Source organism: Monodelphis domestica, chromosome 5, assembly GCF_027887165.1.
Source record: "Monodelphis domestica isolate mMonDom1 chromosome 5, mMonDom1.pri, whole genome shotgun sequence".
Classification (NCBI taxonomy): domain Eukaryota; kingdom Metazoa; phylum Chordata; class Mammalia; order Didelphimorphia; family Didelphidae; genus Monodelphis; species Monodelphis domestica.
The window spans coordinates 62461514-62482022 of NC_077231.1; the positions used below are offsets into that span (position 1 = coordinate 62461514).

A 20509-nucleotide genomic window follows, 5' to 3' on the forward strand; every position below is an offset into this window, starting at 1 on the left:
GGAATGTAGTTCAAATCTGGCCTCAGACACTTCCCAGCTGTGTGACCCTGGGAAAGTCACTTAACCCCCATTGCCTAGCCCTTACCTGAGAACCAGTGTTTCTTCTAAGTCAGAAAGTGAGGGTTAAAAAAAAGTAACTCTTTGCTGATGGCTATTAAAAATATTTTCTACAAAAGTAAAAATACCTCCAATGTGCTTGATTTGATCTGTTGTTATACAATAAGTACAGAGCTGCTAGTGGCAAAGTATATTAATTCAAAAGAATCCATAGACAACATAAAATATATTGTTTAATATTTATTAAAGGACAAAATGTGTTTTAGGTTCTCTCTTGTATTTTCTTTAGAAGATACTCCATTTGTAAGTTCAGATTTGGTTGTCCTTTTTTCGTTTTTTTGCTCAATATTTTATATGCTTCCATTTTCTTTTTTTTATAGCGCTGCTGTGCTTCTTCTCTCTCTTGTTTTCTTTTTTCAAACTCCTGAAATTAAGAAATATCTTAATTGTTAGTAGCATATATATGAATAGTTAATTTTTTAAAGAGCTGCTTAAAAAAACCTTAACATTTTTCATTGATATGCTTTATATCTTAAGTACTGAGTAATAAAATTGTACACATGCAAACATTTCCCAAACATAATTGTTTTCTTTATTTGTGAATAAATTTAGGTACTGTATTTTAGAAGATAAGATACTTTATCTTAATTCCAGGGAGTCTCATTTCTTACAGGCCAGTGTTGTTGGGCGAGTCTTGGGCATCACTTTGGTCCCTGAGTAACCTTGCACTTGGAGCCTTAGCTTTAGCAGGTATAAAATGAGGATAATACTTGCCCAGCATGTCACCAAGTTGTTAAAAAACACATGAGGTAATGTATGTGAAATAAGATAGACTTGTGAGCTATTATCATTGTTTATTATGTACTCTGTATTATGACCCAGAAAGAACTAAGATGATATTTTTGCAAAAAACCTAAGAGCTCATTTATTTAATCATCCTACCCAGAACTGTTCTAAATGGCTCTGAAGTCACCCTGGCTTCTGGACGGCTACTCCAAAGAACACAAACCGTGACCAATCATAGTGAGCTGGGAAAGCTTTCAGTGATAGACTCTGTCTGTTGTCTAAGAATCCATCTAATCTAACACTAAATTGACTGAAGGGTGATGAATGTTTTTGGTTACAGCAACTCTCAGACTGTTTATGAAGTTGCAGAGATCTTAACTTGTGTGAATAGAGGGGCTCTACGCACACTGAAACCCTGAAACCCTGAAATGAGTTCTTTTATTGAAGACTTCTGAAATGAGCTTTTAATGACAATTTCATTTATTTCTATTTCCTGAGATAATGAATTTTAAAGATAAGGTCTTTTCTCTTCTGCCAGCTGCTGGCTGCCAAGCTATCTGGATGAGGTGTGGCTCATCAGTTCTATATTCCTTTGAGGGAGCTGGAGGTGAGATGATCAGCCCTTCCCAGCTGCCTTTCCTCTACAACCTGCTGGACTCTGCTGCAATCATCAGCCAGGGGTCCTGCTCTCCCCAAACTAGCTCCTTAGGACTTTGAGGCCTTTTCCTTCATCCTGTAAATAAACTTTCTCTAATATACTTTCTTCATAAGCTCTTAGACAGCACCAACTGTCTCACCTTCTCTACTAGTATCCCCAGACTTAGCACATAGCACACATAGTGTTTTAATAAATGTCTTTAGTTCATAAATACCCAACGTATTTAAAAGGGATACTTAAAAACTTCCAGTTAGATAAAGATATAAAACCTTTAAATATAGCTCATGTATACATGTAATATCATCGTATACGAGTTATGAAAGATCCTATTACACTAAGATTTTAAAATAGAATGATTTGTAACACTCTTTTCAGCAGCCTTAACTCCATTTAAAAAAAAAAATTTATCATGTGTTCTACTTTCGCCATTATGACAAATGCTCCAGGATTATGTAAAATGAAATTTCACAGAGGATGAGACTTAATTTGTCCTAGTTTGTATATAAAATCATGAATGTAGGGACATGGAGAACCTTTTATATTTGTAAACTGTCCACAAAATCAAAAGAAACAATAATGTTTAAAATCAATTTGGATCCTTCATTGAGACTCTTTTAACATTCTACTTTTTATCACTCGTAATGCTAGTAACCTTCACATTACCACTTTGAAACACTGAATTCCAAGCAAATAAGTCAACATTTATACACATGAAAGCTTCTAGCTCCAGATAAGTGAAGTGAAAAAGGAATGTAAGAATTTTTATAGTGGAACATTCATTTACTTCATCTGGTATCATATTTCAGAATATGGTTAATATCAGATGGGTGGAAGAAAGCACAATGTACCCATTTATCTAAGTTTCAATAGCTCCATAGAAAAATACTGTTTCTATTTCACCCCAGTCAAAAATCTATGGACTATAAATAAGTCATTTTATCAAATACAAAATTTAAATGTCTTATTCTTCATTGGCATGATGATGAAGTTTAAAAGATTTATCAGTTACAAACAAAAATAAAGTGAAATAATGGAATGCTATAAAGAGATGTTAAGACAGAGCAAATTAATTTTGGCAACATTATTCACTGTCATATTTGGAACTGCTTTGATGAAGGCTGTAATACTTTTGGAGGTGGCATAATAGCAGCAACTTTGAAGTATTTAAAACAAAGACAATCTGTGGCATTAAGAAAATCATACTTTCGTACTCTTAATTTTTAATAGTTTGACACTATTTTAGTTTATGATCCCTGTTGCTAAGTTAAAAATAAACTCTTCTGAAAAGGCTATAAGAATAAACAATTAAACACTTTTATGTCCCTCATTTCATAACTTTGTCTCAATGTATAGCAAGAAAAGACAACAGCAAAGACTATGGTTTTTCTTAGTGGTCAAAATGGTTTATCATAAGAGCTAGTCTTAGAGTTCTCTATATTAATGGATCAGTTTTAAAGTTAAAGAGACTGACAAATTATGAGATCTTATTTCTTTAATTTATTAAAATACGAATAACTGAAGGTCATTACAGTCATATAGATAAAATAATATTGTGAATGAAAGGCCAAAATGCAAATTAACTCTGTGAAAACATTTAACTACATATTATGATACATAATTTTAAAGGTAAGAAAAAAAGGTTTTACCTGCTTCTTAGCTGCACGCTTAGCTTGTACCTTTTCATATTCTTCTTTTGCTTTCTGATTTGATGTTTTTTTCTTATTTCTTCTTGGAGTGGCAACAGGGCTATAAAAAACAAAAATAAAAAAAGTTATGAAGGCCAAAAAAAGATATTCATTAAACCTAGCAATGGGTCAAATGCTGCTAACTCAAATAAATTTTAAGAGTCTCATTTCATGAAAAGTCAAGATTATAAAATATTCAAGACAGATCTTACTACTTTCATGGACAAAGAGAAATCAGAACTGGCTAGATTAACAAACTACTAGGCAGATTCCCAATGTATATTAAAAGTAGGGATCTAGAGAGCTGAGAAGTTCTTTGCCCAAGGTCATAAAGCCAGTATATGAGAGGTGGAACTTGAACTATGGCTTTCTTAGCTTATAGACTGGCTTTTTACCCATGATGCCAAGCTCTAGCTCTATCACTAAACCAATCCTTACTGCTGACTTGTTCCCTTTTTAGGCTCTCTTTGTGTCTCATTGCCCTGCAAAGTCCATAATTTCATCAAGCAGAGCACCATTCCACTCATCTTTGTATATCCCTCAGCCTGCTCAAATCACTGCCTTGCTCAAAATAGAAACATAAGCAATCTGTTATACCAACAGTCTACTGAACAAGAAACAAAATCCAATAGAATAAAATAAGAATATTCAGTCTATTCAAAAGGCCTTTGTCACTGCTTGACAATTATTTTTTTCCACTGAATCTTTAGCATATTTTGCATGGTAGCTATGCCATACCTCTCCTCTAGTTCAATTCCTAATCTCTCCTGGGGTCAATGACTTTACTCCTACTACTCTAAAAAGGCAGACACAATCTAGTTAGAATTCTTGAATTTACTGATGTGCCCACATCAAAACTTCCTCTTTTCTTTTTCTATTTAGGCTTAGGGGAAGAAACATTTCTGCTCTCCAAAGTTAAACCCTCAACCAATCCTTTTTTGCAGAACTTTGTTTCTTTCTTCAGAACAAATTTTTAGCTTCTCTAACATTCCCATTTACCTTGACCTAGAAATATACATGGAGTGTAGGAAATGAGGAAGAGAACAGATATTTATTAAGTACCTACTATGAGGGCACTGTGCTAATAAGCTATGCTTTACAAATATTGATCCTAACAACTTTAGGAGGCAGAGGTATTATTATTATTCCTATTTTAAAATTAAGAAACGGAGGCAGAAAGAAGTGACTTGCCCAAGGTTACATTGCTAATAGTTTAAGATTGGATTTGAACTCAGATCTTCCTGACTCTAGGCTCAGTGTTTTAATCATTATATCATCTAGTTTATAGGTCACTCTCTATGGCAGAAAAAACAAATCCTTAAATTGATCTTACTGTTCTCAAGTTACTATACTATTTATTCATATCTTCTCTAATCTACCCATAAATCCATTTATTTATTCATTATGTGCAAGACACTGTGGTAGGAACTGGGAATAAGAAAAAAAAGATTCCCCACAGAATTTATAATTTTTTTTTACTATTAACTAGCTCATTCTAATTCTTTGTTTGCTTAAGTCAAGGAAAAAAATTCAGAGAAGTCTTTCCCCAAATGATTTTAAATTCTGAATTGATGCAGTTCTACTTTAATTGCAGAGCAAATCTACATCTTCAAGGCCTTCCTGAATCTGATTCCAAACTATCTGTAATGTGTTCTAACACTCCTCTATCTTAGGGGCCCATCCAGTCCAACCAGTAACCAAAAGAATTTCCCTTAAACTCCCAACAACGGGATTTAGTCTTTGCTAAAAGGCATCCAAGGAAGGGTAAACCACTACTTTCTAGGGCAGTTCATTCTATTTCTGAGTAGCTCAAGGAAATTTTTTTTCTTAAAAAAAAAAAAAAGCCAAAATCTTTCTCTTAGTAACTTTGTCCCATTGTTCCTATTTCTAACTTCTAGAACTAAACAGAATTAAGTCTAATTCATTTTCCACATCCCAGCCCTTCAAATACTAAAAGGCAACTATTATTTCTACATTGAGTCTCTTCCTTTTCTAAGTTAAATACAATTCCTTCCCCTGCTTTTTGGCATGAATCCAACACCCCTGATCATGCTGGTTACCCTCACTTTTACACTACAGCTCATGAGTATCCTTCCTAATGTGTTGGTCAGAAATGAACACAGATGTAGTATAACCAAGGCAGAGAACAGCGGGACTCTAACTTCACTTTGGAAAGCCATCCCTATTTTAATGATGCTCTAAATCACAGTTTTCTCTGGTGGCTATATCACATAACTGACTCATTTTGAACTTGCATGGTTATCAGTGAGTCACTTTGATCTACACTCTAGCCAAACACATGGCTATTCCTTTCATCGGAAATGCTTTTCCTTTCTCATTACCATTTATCCAACCTGCTGAAAATCTTAATAACCTTCAAGGTCCAATTCAAATGCTACCACCTCAATGGTGTTATTATTTATTTAGCTAGTGAGAAATGACTTCCTTTTCTAAAATCAAAAAACAATTTTTACTACTTTTAGGAAAGTTGTCACATTATGTTTTATATTTTAAATTACACAACTCCCTCTATGATACTTTACAAAGAATGTTTTTCTCACCCATTTCACATTTTGCTATACTTAAGCATTTCTCACCAGATAGCAGTTTTATAGTCAAAGAAGGGCTATAACTTGTGTCAATTTTACTTTTTAAACCCTTGTCTTCCATCTTAGAATCAATGGCATGTATTGGTTCCAAGGCAGAAAAGTGGTAAGGGCTGGGCAATGGAGGTAAAGTTACTTGCCCAGGGTCAATGTCTGAGACCAGATTTGAACCTAACACCTCTATCTCTAGGCCTGACTCTCAATCCACTGAACCATCTAACTATCACTGATCTGTTTCAATTAAAAAACAAACAAAAAAAAAACAGTTGTGGAGGGATGAGAAAAATCTTAAAGTGAGGCTGTACAGTTCTTTTACCATTCTAGTCACTTATGACATATAATTTGGATTCAGGGAATTTTAAACTGTAAGGAACTTTATATATGGTCTTTATTTTTTCATTTTTAAACCCTTACCTTTTGCCTTAAGTTATCAGTTCTTAGATAGAAGAGTGACAAGGGTTATTATCATTAAATGACTTGCCCAGGGTCCCATAGTAAGGAAGTATCTGAGACCACATTTTAACCCAGGTCTCTAGGCCTGGCATTTTATCCAGACTTGACTTTCCCAGGTCATTAGAGTGCATCACTGGTGGTTAAAATCTTATTCATAGTCCAATGCTCTTTCCTATAAGCAATTCTATTCCCTAATTCAATCAAATATTCTAAAAATACATTTTCATTTGATTATGGTAATTAAAAAAAATCAGTTAGAAAAATGTAATTCCTTGATAAATTTTCACTATACCTTCGTCAAAATAGCCAACAAAGCCTGGTTTTAATTTCCAGGATTTAAACAAGAGAGAGAAAACATACTTCATCGACACGCTAGACTTTTCTTCTGGCAAAGGTTGTTTTTCTTTTTTATCTTGTTTCCTGAGCATTTCTTCTTCTTCAGCTAAATATAGATGTTTTAAATGCTCTGGATATTTTTCAGTAAACTGAGACTCTTGTGAAATTTGTGCCTTTTTTTCTTTCCTTAATAATTTTTTGTACTCCTGCTGAATTTTTTGCTTTCTCTGAAATGCAAATCCTTGTCCTAAATTGAAAAAAAAATGAGAGCAACAAGTTAACATAAAGGAAATAAATATAAACATTAAAGTTGTCTATAAATCTAATATTTCAATCAAATTAAAAACTATCAATTAAACATAACTTTTGTATAGTTGTATAGTTTCAATTTTACATAAGCACGATAAGAAACAAGAAGGATGTCGTGCTCTTTAAGCAGCTAGCCACTTATTTTTTAAATTTGTTATATAAAGGAGATATGAGGCTATCAATACTCTGTGCATATCAAAGGAACTTAAGGAAATGAGACAATGTTTAGTTTTTACATTATTTTACTACATTACAGAATCAGAATAAAGCCCTATTTGCACCAAAAGTTGTTGAGTCCTCAGATATTAGGATGACATGATTTAGAGCTAAGAAAATCTTCAGATAATCTAGACCAATAATAAACTGAGGTCCTAAGGGGTTAAATGACTTTCCTCACCAGGGAACCAGAATTTAGTGGTTGATACCAAATTCAATGCTCTATCTATTAGCCACATTGCCTTGATTATGAGTGTTTACAATCAGGGAGGGAAACTCTTCCCACTGGTTCTCAAGTTTTAGCAAATATTTGAAAATGGCTTCCAAATTCCCCCCTCCCCCCCCCCAAGATGCATGACCTTACCAAGACCTAATTTTGCTTCCAGAGACAATCATGTATGATACAGTCTTCTTTTGTGCATCTCTTTAAAATTCATAAAGTGCTTTCTTCCCAATAATTCTAGGAAGCAAGTTCTACAGATAGTATTTTCCCCATTCTACAGTTGAAGTGCAGCCAGGTGATACAGCTTGTCCATGATCAGGCAGTACATTTCAGAAGAGAGAGGGAGCATGAAGGAATGACAATACTAGAGTTGGAATCTGAGAACCTGACTTTGAATCCCAACTCTACTCCTATTCCCAATATGACTCTGTACAAGATATTTAACCTGTATCTAAATTTCCTCAGAGATGTTTATTATATGTGTAAAATGATAGCCTTTATCATGGTGTTTCCCACCTCTACATGCAAGTTAAGTTACTAAGGCAAAGCCATTTTCCTTTGTCAGCATCTCCTTTTAACTCCGCAATGCCTGGCTCAGTGCCTGGTGAAAATCTAGTTAATCAAGCAAATATCAATTGAAAATTATTTCATTTTAGTGGACTTAGGACCCCAGGATACATACAGGTTTATGTTAAAAAATGCTGATCCTGCCCTCTCTTTCCTCAACTGGCTTCCCATCAATGTAATTGTTCCATTACATCATTGTGAAGTAGGTGCTATTATTATCAACATTTTACAACTGAGGAAACTGAGGTAGGTAAAGGTGACTTGCCCTGGATCACAGGGTTCCTAAGTGTCTGAGGACAAACTTGAACTCGTGACTTCTTGAATCCAGGCCAGTGCTCTATCTTCTCCAGCACCTAACTGTGCCTGTAAAATCTAGAGGGTTACTTTCACAGCTTGATTCCTCTTAAGGTAATGTGCTTTCCCCAGCCAACTGTCTGCAGTGGAGCCGCATAGAGAATGCTGTATATAGTACTTGTAGATAATATTAAGGCCTTTGGAAAGTTAGCAAAAAGAAATCTTATGCATAATACCAGTGTTGTCAAACTCAAGTGAAATGGGCCACTAAATCATACATAAGGATCCCTGAAGGTCATATATTGCATTAGAATACCACATATTAACATTTCTTACGCTCAACTGTATTTTAATCATTTTGTTTTTATAAATATTTCATATTAGTATTTTACATTGCTACTTGTATATTTGCAATAGTACTTTTATTACATATTTTACGTTTTATTTCATAGCAGTTTCATTTTACATTATTTTATAATGCTGCATAATATATGTTATATATTTCATAAGAGTAATTACAGCAACTAACATTTACATAACATCTATCATATGCCAGGCATTGTATTATGGGTTTAAAATTATTATCCCAATTTGATTTTCATAGCAATCCTGACAGGTAAGTGCTATCATTATCCCCATTTTATAGATAAGGAAACTGGGGTAAACAGAGATTAAGTGACCTGCCTAGGATCGCATAGATCATAACGAGTTGGAGGCTGAAACCGAGCTCTGATCTTCCTGATTCCAAATCAGATTCCGTTCTCCCACTGTGTAAGCAGAGCCTCTTCAAGGTGTTAGGTAAGAAGAGGCCTGAGTATGGGAGAAAGTAATAAATGTTTATCTAACGCCTATTGTGTGCAAGGCGTGGTGCTTAACCCTTTACAAGCATTACCTTTTTTTTTAAACCCTTACATTCCATCATGGAGTCAATACTGTGTATTGGCTCCAAGGCAGAAGAATAGTAAGGGCTAGGCAATGGGGGAATGGGGGTCAAGTGACTTGCCCAGGGTCACACAGCTGGGAAGTGTCTGAGGCCAGATTTGAAAGCATTATCTTTTTTTAACAAGAAGTACTGAGCATTAATTAAACACCTTCCAGGTGCCCCGCACTGTGCTAAGCCCTTTACGAACATCTCATAGGGTTAGTACCAGTAGTTGCACTAGTACAGGGAACGCCCCAAAGAGAAAATTCCCTCCACCATGGTAGTTCGGCATTTTCTAGTCTTAAGGAAATGCGCGCGAGAACAGATAAGTGAAGGGAAAAGTAAGCAAACAAACATTAATTCGCCGCCTACTGTGCACCAGGTCCTATACCAAGCGCTGGGTCCTACAGCCCACGCAAATCAGCGGCGGATCCTGACTCCAGGTGTCCATCCCGGACTCCAAGGTGGGCCGCGTGTGCCATCTCCCACAGGTTGGCGACAGTCATTAATTATGGCTGCCCGGATTCCCAGCAAGGAATCGGCCTCTCCCGCCCACACTCGGGCTCTTCGAGGCCTTAAAGGCCGCGTATGTACTCACCCTCGCGAACGCTGCCAGAAAAAGCCTTCTGCGTGTTCGCCCGCCACATCCGTTGTTTTTGCAGCTTCTTCTTCTTCTTCTTGAATTCGGGGCTTCCTGCCGGTCCACCCTGGGGCTGAGCTCCTCCGATCCGGGCCCCTCGAGGCCGGACCACACGGGAGCGCTTCGCCGGAGCCATGTTCCTGCTCTTCTGGGTCCAGCTGCAGTCGCGAAGCCAAGGACGTCAGCAGGCAGAGGCAATAGATCGGGTGACGCGTCGGAGGCTCGGCACGCCACTCGTTAGGCCTGTGCTCCGCCCCCTTGGTTGAACCCAGCCCCGCGGCCGCCTGGGCGCCACCTGCAGCCAGAGACCGAGAGTGTCATGGCTGCCGCCGGTCTGCTCCCGGCGTCCGGGGATCTGGACGTACTTCGCGGCAAACTGCGAGAGCTGATGCGGTTTCTTCGCCAAGCCCTGCCCATCGCCAACGCCCATACGGTGGAGTTTTACACGGGAATGCTGTGGGACCGTTTTGTGGAGGGGTCCCCCGACCAAGTGATGGAAGTGATGAGATCATTTGGACTCCATGCAAAAGCCGCGCCTGCGCGCTGGGAAGAGCGCCCCCTGGAGGAAGCTGGGGGAAACTCAGGTGAGCAGCGCTGCCTGCTGGAGGAAAGGTAGCATGACTTAATAGAAAGCACGCCACTTTACTTGGATTGGAGGTTCGAATCCCAAATGCCCAAGTACTTTAGTAAATTAATCTCCCACCTGGCAACTCAATTAAAAATAAACACACACTAAACAAATAGCAACCGATTTAATGGTCTCTCAGATCCAGGCACTGTTTTAGAGTACTGGAAACAGTGAAAAGAACTGGCTCTGGAAGTAGATGACCTAGGTTTCAATCCCATATCAGATATTTAGTAGGTGAAAGGAGAGGTGATTAAAATAGGTGGGCCTGGAGATCTCTTTTCTCTAGAACTGTGCTTAGGATAAATAGAAAAAAAAAATCAGCTCCACCCTCCTATCAGCCAGTAAATATTTATTAAGTGCTAACTTAGGAAGACACCCAGAGGGTTAGGACTGGCCTTACCCTCGGGGAATTTACTATCTAAGGGAGGAAGCAATGTGTAAACAAACTTTAAACAAAACAAGCTTTTTATAGATTGAATAGATTGGATGATTAGGAAATAATTAAGGGAGGGCAGGAATCTTAGTGGTTGGGGAAGGCTTCCTGTGGAAGTTGGGATTTTAGTTGAGTACTTATGGGAGCTTGCATTCTCCTGAGATTAAGCATTTTACTGTGGTTTGTAGCATGATCGTTTTCAGGACTGGAAGACATTTTTTAAATCATCCAACCCAACTTTTACATTTTACAGATAGGGAAAATGAGGCCAACAGAAGTTAAGTGATTTGTCTGATATGCATTTAGAAAGAATTGAGCTTAGATGTGAACCCAGGTTCTCTGACTTCAGATGCAATATCTTTTGTTACATCACATTTCATGGGAAAGTCTTTCAGAATTATCTTTGGTCTCTAACCTAAGAATTGTAACTAGGAATTCCTTCATATTTTCAGTTAAATCCAAATATTTTTGAGGGTGGGACAGGTATGATACAGAGGACAGTTTCATAGGAAGCACAAGCCTGCTGGGACAAGAAGAGGTATTCCCTTCTACCTCTTTCCTGTGGCCCATTCCTTTGTCTTCTCACCTTGTCCCTAACTCTACCCGACTTGATCTCTAGTTCAGTGGATGCTTTTAAACATGCCCACCCCTCATGAAGCAGACTTCATTTCCCATGTCAGTGCCCTTGTTCAAAACCTCAACTGTCCTAGTTATGATTCTACCCCGGATTGTGCATAATCCAAAGCCCATTTAAATATCAACACATTTCACTGTCCTCCATGAGTAAGATATTACTATCCATTGATTGAAAAAAATGCTTAATGACAGAAATTTAAGAATCAAGTGATGTTTAAAATGAATTTTTGAAAAATTAATCATAATCATCCACATACATTTGACTTATTTTTGGTGACATTTTATTTGTACAAAAACTTTTCAATTTAATGTACTCAAAATTATCTTATTTTACATTTCACAATACTCTCCATCTCTTTGTGACTCATAAATTCCTCTCTTATCCATAAATCTGACAGGTAATATGTTCCTTGTCCTAATTTATTTAAGATATCTCCTTTTATGTCTAGATCATGTATCCATTTTGAGCATTTCTTAAGAAATAATGTAAGGTATTGGTCTATACCTACTTCCTGCCTATTTCCAGTTTTCCCAGCAATTTTTACCAAATAATTATTTCTTATCCCCAAAACCTGGATCTATGCTTTTGTCCAATACAAAGTTAATATAATCTTTTACTCCTCTTTGTTGTATGTCTGTCCTGTTCCACTAAGCCACCTTCTATTTCTTAGCTAGTACCAGATAATTTTTATAATTGCTACTTTAAATTCTGGTACTTCTATTTCTCCTTTTACATTTTTTTCATTAATTCTTTTGCTATTCTTGATCTTTTGTTCTTCCATGTGAATTTTGTTATTTTTTCTAAGCTCAATAAAATAATTTTGTGCTAATTTAATTGAGGTGACATTGAAAAAGTAGATTAGTTTAGGTAGGGTTGTCATTTTAATTATATGGGCTCTGCCCATCCATGAACAATTACAATTTCTCCAATTTTTTAGATCTCACTTTATTTATGTAAAATGTATTTTATTATTATATTCACATAGTACAGAAATGCTATAGGCTTTATCCTGGAGTAGATTTGAGAACAAATGTGCTGCTTTTTTCTCTGGAGAATCTAAGGATAGTAGGTGTGTAATACTGAGTGTGCTATCAGATATAATCTTTTATCTCTCTCTGTCAAGTGAAAGAATAATTGTAAGACAGTACAGAAACTGAAATACAGTAGGTGCTTCATAAATGCTTACATTCTTCCCTTTCCTTTTGCTACTTGTTGGTTCTTTTGCTGACTTCTTTTGTTGTTTGTCACCAGGGAAAGTGACATGCATGAGAATGTGGAGGAAGTGAATGTATATTTGGAAACAAAAAAAGTCATCCCCAAAATCCAACAACAAAAGACCAAGGAATTTTTAATGGACAAGAAGTTCAGCATAAGCCAACCATCTGACTTGAGAAGTAAAAAAGCTCCTGTAATTTTAGGCTGCATTCCTGGCTTTCCATTAGATTCCATAATGGTCCCTACTTGTACTCTGATCGATATCAGGATCACATTTGGACCCCATCCAGAATCTCAGGTTCAGTTTTGGTTGTTAGGTTTTTTTAGGAAGGGCATCGACTTAACTAGACAGACTGTGTTCCATGGAGGGTGATCGAAGGAGTGAAGGAACTGGAGAACATGCCATTGTACAGGGTTTGTGGAAGGAATGGAGAATATTTAGCCTGACAAACAAGACTTGGGAGGAGGCCATGATTACAATCTATGTATTTTTAAGGATTTTTTTTGCAGCTTAGTAGCTTGATTTATTCTGCTTGGCCCCAGTGGAAAAAAACAAGAACACTGTGGAAGTTGCAGGGACAGATGTTGGCCTGCAGTGGCAGAAAACCTTTTTTTGCAGGGTTGTGCCATACTAAGTTGAATGCGCCATCTTGGAAGGGAATAAGCCCCCTATCACAAGAGAGTTTCAGGCAGAGGCTAAGATGACCCATTTGTTTAGGGTCCTTTTCAGGTTTGAGATGAACTGGATGACTTCTGAGATCCCTTCCAATCCTGATGGAAAATTCAGAGATTGCCTCTGGCCACATACCTTATCCTACCCTCCCACTCCCACCCAACTTCTATTGCAGGTTCAAAGACATTTAGAAAATACTGCCCCAGTTTTACTTGGTGTTCTGTTTCAGTATTCAATTCAAACATTGTCAGGAAATTCCTTGTATAGCTAGCCTAAATTCTTCATGCTGTAGCTATGGTCTGTTTTCTCTTTGTGTTCATAGGAGATGGAAAACAGCTGGTTACCATTCTTTATATAATAACCTTTCATAAACTTTAAGCCTGTTAACATACCCCCCAGTCTTCTCCAGGACAAATAATTTCTGTTCCTTTAGCCTTTCCTCAGAAGTCCTATTTTCTAACCCATTAATAATTTTAGGAGCTCTTTGAAACTCCTTCGAATTTTCTACATCCTGTCAAGTTATGAAGCCCAGAACTAGTCGCAACACTTATATTCTAGTAAAAGTTCACCAGTCTAAATGGAGTAGAAGAATAACCTGGTTTTTAATGCATAATAAGAAAAAACAGTCAATCATTTAATCAGCAAACATTTATTAAGCATTCACTATATGCCAGGCATTGTGCTAAGTTCAAGGACACAACAGTCCTTGCCTTTGAAAAACTTAACATTTTAATGGGGAAGGGGAAATATGCAAATAAATACATACATTGTTTAAGAATGGACTATATTGTCTGGGAATTACATGTTAGTTGCCAAATCCAATTATAATTCTTCTATTTGAAGGATGATGCATCCACATGTTCTTGCATTATATGATTCATTCATCTTATGGAAGTAGGTTTCAGGTCCTCTGTTAGGGAGCCTGTATTTTACTTCTTTCCCAATTCATGAAGTCCCTAGTTGCCTTGAAGAAGGATGTTAGAGAAGTTAGACAAGATTCCTATCTTTTAAAAATAAACTTAGGAGGCTAATTATTACACACTGGGAATAGTTATAGTACCATTCACTATAGAGCAGAATTTATTATTAGGGTGTATTTTTGGACTCTGTTCAAAGACATCTCATCATTAAAATGCCAAAAAGGTCTTATTAGGAAACGGTTGCTGTAAGGTTATGGACGTGAGGACATCATTATAGAAAAGCACCAATAAGAATAGTCTAGGACTACACCATAAGAAAGAAATTTTTTTTTTCATAAATAACTGAGAATAACACTTTGGTCTTATAGACAAATGGTATAGAAGTGGTTGGGTGGAAGACTACCTGAAGAGGCATTATTAAGGAAGGTTTAGAAACCAAACATGCCTGTCATTAAAACTATGTCTTTCAGTTTACTTCACAACTCATCTGATTTATGCATATGCAGGCATGCAATTCTTCACTTCCTCCATGATTTTTTCTCTAGTGTAAGCAATATCTGTCTTCTCTTACATGAGGAACGGGGAAATGTGGATTGTAAGATGCACATGAACAACCTGTATCATATTACCTGCCGTCCTGGGGAGGTGGGAGAGAGAAAACATAGATCAGAAAATGATTATTAAAAGTTATATCAACATGTAAAAAAAATTTTTTTAAACCACACCTGAATTCTTTGGTCCTGGCATTCCTTCCACTGATAGCAATCACATCGCTTTTAGATCTTAGTAGGTAGTTTTCATGAATTCCTGGATACGTGGAATACAACTCAGGGCTTGCTTAGCTATAAAGACATATTCTTCAGGACCAAGGATAAACTATCTGACTTTTATTCCAGGACCCGTCTAGTTAAATTAGAGATTCAGTAACAGGTGAGCCACAGCAAATCAGAGATAAATAACTAGAGAAGTCTTATACATATCCTAATAACTTCACTTAAGAAGGAAATTACCTTCATAGCAGACTCATTCCCTTAGAAGGACTTTAGATTGTTGAAATAGTTTGGAGAATGGTTTCTGAAGGCCCCAAATGTTATGATTTAAAACAGATATGTTCATTGTCTTCTTGACAATACATTTTCAAAATATTCATTAGGAACTTAGGATAAATATGGTTTCCTGCTAGCTTGGGAACAGCAGTTCAATTGCAGACTATTTTCTGAGCTCTACTGACTTAGTTCACAGTACCTATTACATTAACAGATGTTTGGCATAATCATGTGTTTTATAACATGAAGTTGCCTCTAAAACGGCTTGTGTGTAGTCATTTAAATATTTTTTCTCTCTCAGGAGATCCTCTGGGCTAGACAGAATCTTAAAGATTCCTTCTATCCAATGGACAATAGAAACTGCTAGAAAAATGAATTTGTTATTCTTCAAATTTAGAAGAAAATTAGAAAGAATTCAAGTAAGAACATAAGTACCTGGGATTTGTTCAGGGCCCGTAATGGCATAGTTTTAACTAAGACTCCTGGAAGCCCAACTATATATGAAAGCTTTTCCCAGTTCCTCAGAAATGTATAGATATCTATATTTAAATCGTTAGCATTGCTAGGGACTTTCTCATTCTTATTAAGTAAATAGCATTGGTACTGGAATAGTGCTGGTTTGTTTGGCAGCAAGCCTCTAGGCACTGTGCTGGGGAATGGGCTCAGCACACACAGGCACCTCTTCATTGGCCACCAGCTGCCTGGATCCTCTTCATCCCTGTAGCCATCTTCCTCGTGCCCCTTCCCCCACCTTCCCTCTGGTGCCCGCCAGCACACACCTTCCCTCTCCACTTCTTTATTGGATTGCTGGGTCCGGCTGCCCCTCTTTTTCTTATTTATACCCCCAGTCCTTGGCACAGTAATTGGCACTCATGGGCCCAAAAACCATCCGTCCCATCCATCCCAGAACTCCCTGGCAGGGGGGGAGGGACACGCTGTTGTCACCTAACTTTGGAAGAGTGTTGTCAGGTCACTTCCGGGCTCCCATGAGCTTTGCCACCCCATCTGGGGTTTTCTTGGTAAAGCAAGCTATTGGTGTGGTTTGCTAGTCTCTCCTCCAGAATGCTCCGTAGCCCAGTTCTTGGGGCTTTCTTACCTGTGGGTCTGGCACAAAAAAATGCATAGTGACTTGCTTTTGTGGAGGGAGTTGGTCCCCGGAGATTCCTTGTATCCCTCAGGATCTCGATTTTGGTCCCTATCCCTGTATGCAGCCAGCCAAGCCGGCCCCACTTGCCCTTCCCTTTAGTCTTGCAGAGAATGGAAGCTCCTGGAACCTGTGGGGACCAAAGTGTGCAAAGCGGGATGGCTGTCCTGGGGAAGGGGGGCGGGGAGTCAGTGTGGAAGGAAGGGAGGTTGTGGGGGTGCGCCCCGTTTCCGCAGGGACCTGGGGCAGACTTGGTTGTCCCTTCACTGACCTTTGAAAGAAAGGAAGTTTTGAACAGAGAAGTGAGAGAAGTCTGTTCTCGGCATTCAGTGCTTTGTGCATGAGTGCATGGCAAGAGGAGAGAACCTTAAAGGTAATGGGCCAGTTTGACCGGAACACAAAGAATGTAGAGGGGAATGTTTTGAAATACTTGTGACTGATGCACCTGATTTCCTTGTTACTACTGCTGCTATTAGCCAGTTTATGTAGGGCATATTTATAGGCTGGTTGGCAAAGTTTATGAATAGGATCTTGTTTGGTCCTCCCAGCAATCCGGCAGCTGGTGTTATTAGCCTAATTTGATCGGTGAGAGGACAGGGCAGCAGACAGAAGTGCAGTGATCGGTGCAGTCTCCATCTGGGAGGGGAGGAGGTCACATTTGAACTCTGGACTTCCTGTCGTGTTCATGCCCTCTTCGTGATCTCCTTGAGATGCCCCAAACCTCAGAGATGGGCACACATCAGCCCCCTTTCTGAGGCTGCGCTGGAAGAGAGCTTTGAAAAGGAAGGCTCGAGGGACTTCTGAGGGAAAGCCTGAGGAGGAGAGGGTCAGCGACTGCCACCAGCAGGCCCATTTACACAGCACCTGAAGGCTGGCGGGGGCTCAGAAGAGGAAACCGCTCTAGAAAGCGATCTGCCACAGGCACCTGTCCACCCGCTAGAGAGAGCCAGGCCTGGAGATGGGAGCCCCGGGCCAGTCCCTTGGCCCCCATTGCCCAGCCCATACTTCAGCTCCATTCTAAGATAGAAATTTCAGCTCAGCCCAAGTCCTGCTTTACCAGAGGGAGCTGTTTCCTGCAACAGGCTCTCCTCAATGGCACTGACCTTCCTTCTACTTCACAGGGCTTAATCCTGAGCCGGATGGACATGGATAAGGGTGTGGGCAAAGCGGTCCTACAGGTGGTGGGAAGCTGACTAGACCCATTATCTCTAAGGGCCCTTCTAGGGCAGCCAGGCAACATCAAGGATCCAGATGGGCTCCTCTTCCCAAGCTCAAAACCAGCTTCCTAGCTGGGTGACCCTGGATGAGTCACTTCACTCTGTCAGCCTGTTTCCTCATCCATAAAATGAGCTGGAGCAGGAAATGGACCCCCTGGAAGATCTCTGCCAAGAAAACCCTGCATGGGCTCATGAATAGACAGAGACAGCTCAAAACTACCAAAGAGCAACAAGGCTCCCTCTAAGTCTCTTAAAAATGTTTGGATTTGGTTTATCCTATATAAAGTCCTTGAGGGTTTTTGAGTGGGAATTAAACTGACTAAAGTGATGTTTTAGGAAGATTAGGCCGAGACTTCAGCTGGGACCGCAAGAGGACAGTCTCAGAGCACAGCCCAGGGCACAGACTACTAGCTAGCCAGCCCAGGTTTGGGGCATTGGGGCAGGAACAGAAAGGAAGATGGATGTGTCAGTGGCGCTGGGAAAGATCATCATCCATGATCTCTGGAGAGGGAGAAGGTCTGCAGAGGGAGAAGCTGAAGCCAGCTCAGCAATTCCTCCCTCCCAGGGAAGCCCTGCAGACTTCTAAGAGAAGCCGTGCCTGGTGGGGCTGACAGAACCCCTGTTTAGAAAAGACTCCGAGGCCTCCACATGCCAAGGGTTCAGGGAGCCCCCGCCACGCTTCTGATGGAAGTCACCTCCACTCCACCACCATGGAAGCCGGCTGCCAGCCCAGAGACCGGCTCTCTGCATCTCCACAGTTCTGTCTACGCTCAGCCGGGAAAGCGAGGAGCAGGCTTATTCCTTCCTTCCTTCCTTCCATCATTCAGAGCCCATTCGAGTTTCCTTTCAGACTGTCCTCCTGGTTTGAGTTTGAGGAGAGCAGCTAACTGAACCCAACCCTCCGGGCTGCCCTGAAAAAGAATGGGGGTCCATGAGGGCTCACGAGGAGCGGGGAGTAGGGGGCAGAATAAGTTAGAATGAATTTAAATTTCGTGGGTCATTTGGGCCCTCAGGAAACAATTTGGTGATGGAGACCAAGAAGTACCAGAGTTGTTTTCACAAACCTTATCCGGGATCATGACAGAGGGGCCTCAGAGGGGCCCTATTCCAACACCTTCACTTTGTATGTGAAGAAAGTAAAGCCCTGGGGTGACCACAGGTGTAAGAGAGCCTCAGAGACAAAACTTGAACCCAGGATCCTCTTACTGTAGCGAGGGCTCTTTCCACCATGCCGTGCTGTCTCTGTTGGCAACTTTACCCTATCCCCGGATTTAATTATCTATAATTTGAGAAGTCATCCAGTTCATGGGTCAGCATTTCTTAAGTGGGTCCTAGGGGCCAGACACCATTCCAGGTATTAGGGATACAGCTCTGACTCCCAGCTTTCAGGGAACTTACATTTTAGGGGAGGCAAACTACACATGCATTCTGTCCTTATCCTTGTTGTTCCCTTATGCCCTGTTATGTCTGACTCTTCATGACCCCACATGGAATGTTTTTGGCAAAGACATCAGAGTGGTTTGCCATTTCCTTCTCCAACTCATTTTACAGATGGAGAAACTGAGGCCAAAAGTTACATGACTTGCCCAGGGTCAAACAGCTAGTAAATGTAGGAGGTTGGATTTGAACTCAGGAAGATCAGTCTTTTAGACCCCAGGACTGGCTCTATCCATTGCACCACCTAGCTGCTCCAATGGATACATACAAATGCATACAAAACATGGAAAATAAAAACATCATTTCTTTTGGGGAAAAGACAGAGCACTGGATGGGAAACGGGAAGGCCTCCCGGAGGACTTGGTATTTGAGCTGAGCTATTATCACTTGCATTGGCACTTAAATTTAAAGGATGGGCCTTTCCAGTCCTGTTTGCAATTTAGCTGGTCATTTTTGCTCCTCCTAAAATAATTTCTAGGCTAAATCTCTTCCTGTTCTCCCTCTTACAGTTCCTTATCACTTATCAATCAATTTTGGCACTTGGAGGGACCATGAATTCAATGAATATTCTCTTTACCCCTCTTATATTTTAAATGATCTGGGATCTTTAGTACTGATCCCTAAAATCATTACAGCTAAGCTTTCTTCCAAGTCTTTTGAATTCACATTTCAAATATTTTAATCTTCATGATTTGGGGGTTGGGGTGGGATGTGGAATTTGAGAAAGCCTCTGTGGGTTGCTTTTTAAGAACTTGTTAATTTTTTTATTCCAAATGTTTAAAAGGCCAAACAAAACAAGCATTTCAATATATAAAGAAAAAGAAGGCATTACACAAATGAAATCACAGATCTCCTGGGTGTTTAATTTACTTTTCTTCCTATCTACATAATAGATTTGATCCACTAGTGTCCCAACCTTTTCCTTCCCTCCCTCCCCACATCACATAGGCTATTATATTCATTAGTCTTTCCTGTTTTATCTTTCTGTTCACTTTCAGGAGGAAACTTCTTAGTTTATTCTTCTAGTATTAGTTCTGTGGCTGTGTATAATGTTCTACTCATTTATTATCTTGTGTAGTTCTTTCCAGATTTAAAAAAAAATTAGTTTGTCTTTTCTTATGGTGCAGTAGTATTCCATCACAGTCATACACCACAATTTTAGTCATTCCCCTTTATGGGCGTCCCCTCAGTTTCTAATTCTTTGCTACCACAAAGAGAGCTACTATGAATATTTTGGAACATATGGGTTCTTTTTCTCTTTCCCAAATCTCCTTTGCTGAATCTAAGTAGCCATAATTTTTCAGAAGTCTAGATATAGATGCATTTCAATTACTGTAGTCCTTTCATTCATTTATTTTTTTTTCTTTTGGAGCTCATTTATGGCTTATTTAATTAATCAATTTTTAT

General features: G+C 39.2%; 2 protein-coding genes across 4 annotated transcripts in view; one reads left to right on the forward strand and one right to left on the reverse strand.

The window, feature by feature from the left end:
* Positions 1 to 282: 282 nt before the first annotated feature.
* Positions 283 to 10318, reverse strand: CCDC59 (coiled-coil domain containing 59). Of its 2 annotated transcripts, none has more exons than XM_007503108.3 (4): positions 9711 to 10318; positions 6606 to 6828; positions 3148 to 3247; positions 283 to 481 (listed from the first exon to the last, which is right to left on the reverse strand). In XM_007503108.3, the coding sequence occupies exons 1-4, from the start codon at positions 9886 to 9888 to the stop codon at positions 320 to 322; spliced, it is 663 nt and encodes a 220-aa protein (XP_007503170.1). In that variant the 5' UTR covers positions 9889 to 10318; the 3' UTR covers positions 283 to 319. The 2 variants fall into 2 exon arrangements, with proteins under 2 accessions (XP_007503170.1, XP_007503171.1); XM_007503109.2 differs by having other exon boundaries at positions 6538 to 6828.
* Positions 10072 to 20509, forward strand: part of METTL25 (methyltransferase like 25) — a 157919-nt gene continuing 147481 nt past the window's right edge. For both annotated transcript variants that reach the window (XR_472405.3, XM_001364103.4), the window contains exon 1: positions 10072 to 10336. Coding sequence is in view for 1 of the 2 variants with exons in the window: in XM_001364103.4 (XP_001364140.1) it covers positions 10072 to 10336 (265 nt within the window). In the remaining variant the exon portion in view is untranslated. The remainder of the gene's footprint in view (positions 10337 to 20509) is intronic.

Coding starts and splice junctions, on each gene's coding strand:
- CCDC59 (XM_007503108.3), bottom strand. CDS start 9,888: ATGGCTCCGGCGAAGCGCTCCCGTGTGGTCCGGCCTCGAGGGGCCCGG. Junction 6,829..9,710: donor TTCTGGCAGCGTTCGCGAGG/GTGAGTACATAC, acceptor TTTTCAATTTAG/GACAAGGATTTGCATTTCAG. Junction 482..3,147: donor AGCGTGCAGCTAAGAAGCAG/GTAAAACCTTTT, acceptor TCTTAATTTCAG/GAGTTTGAAAAAAGAAAACA.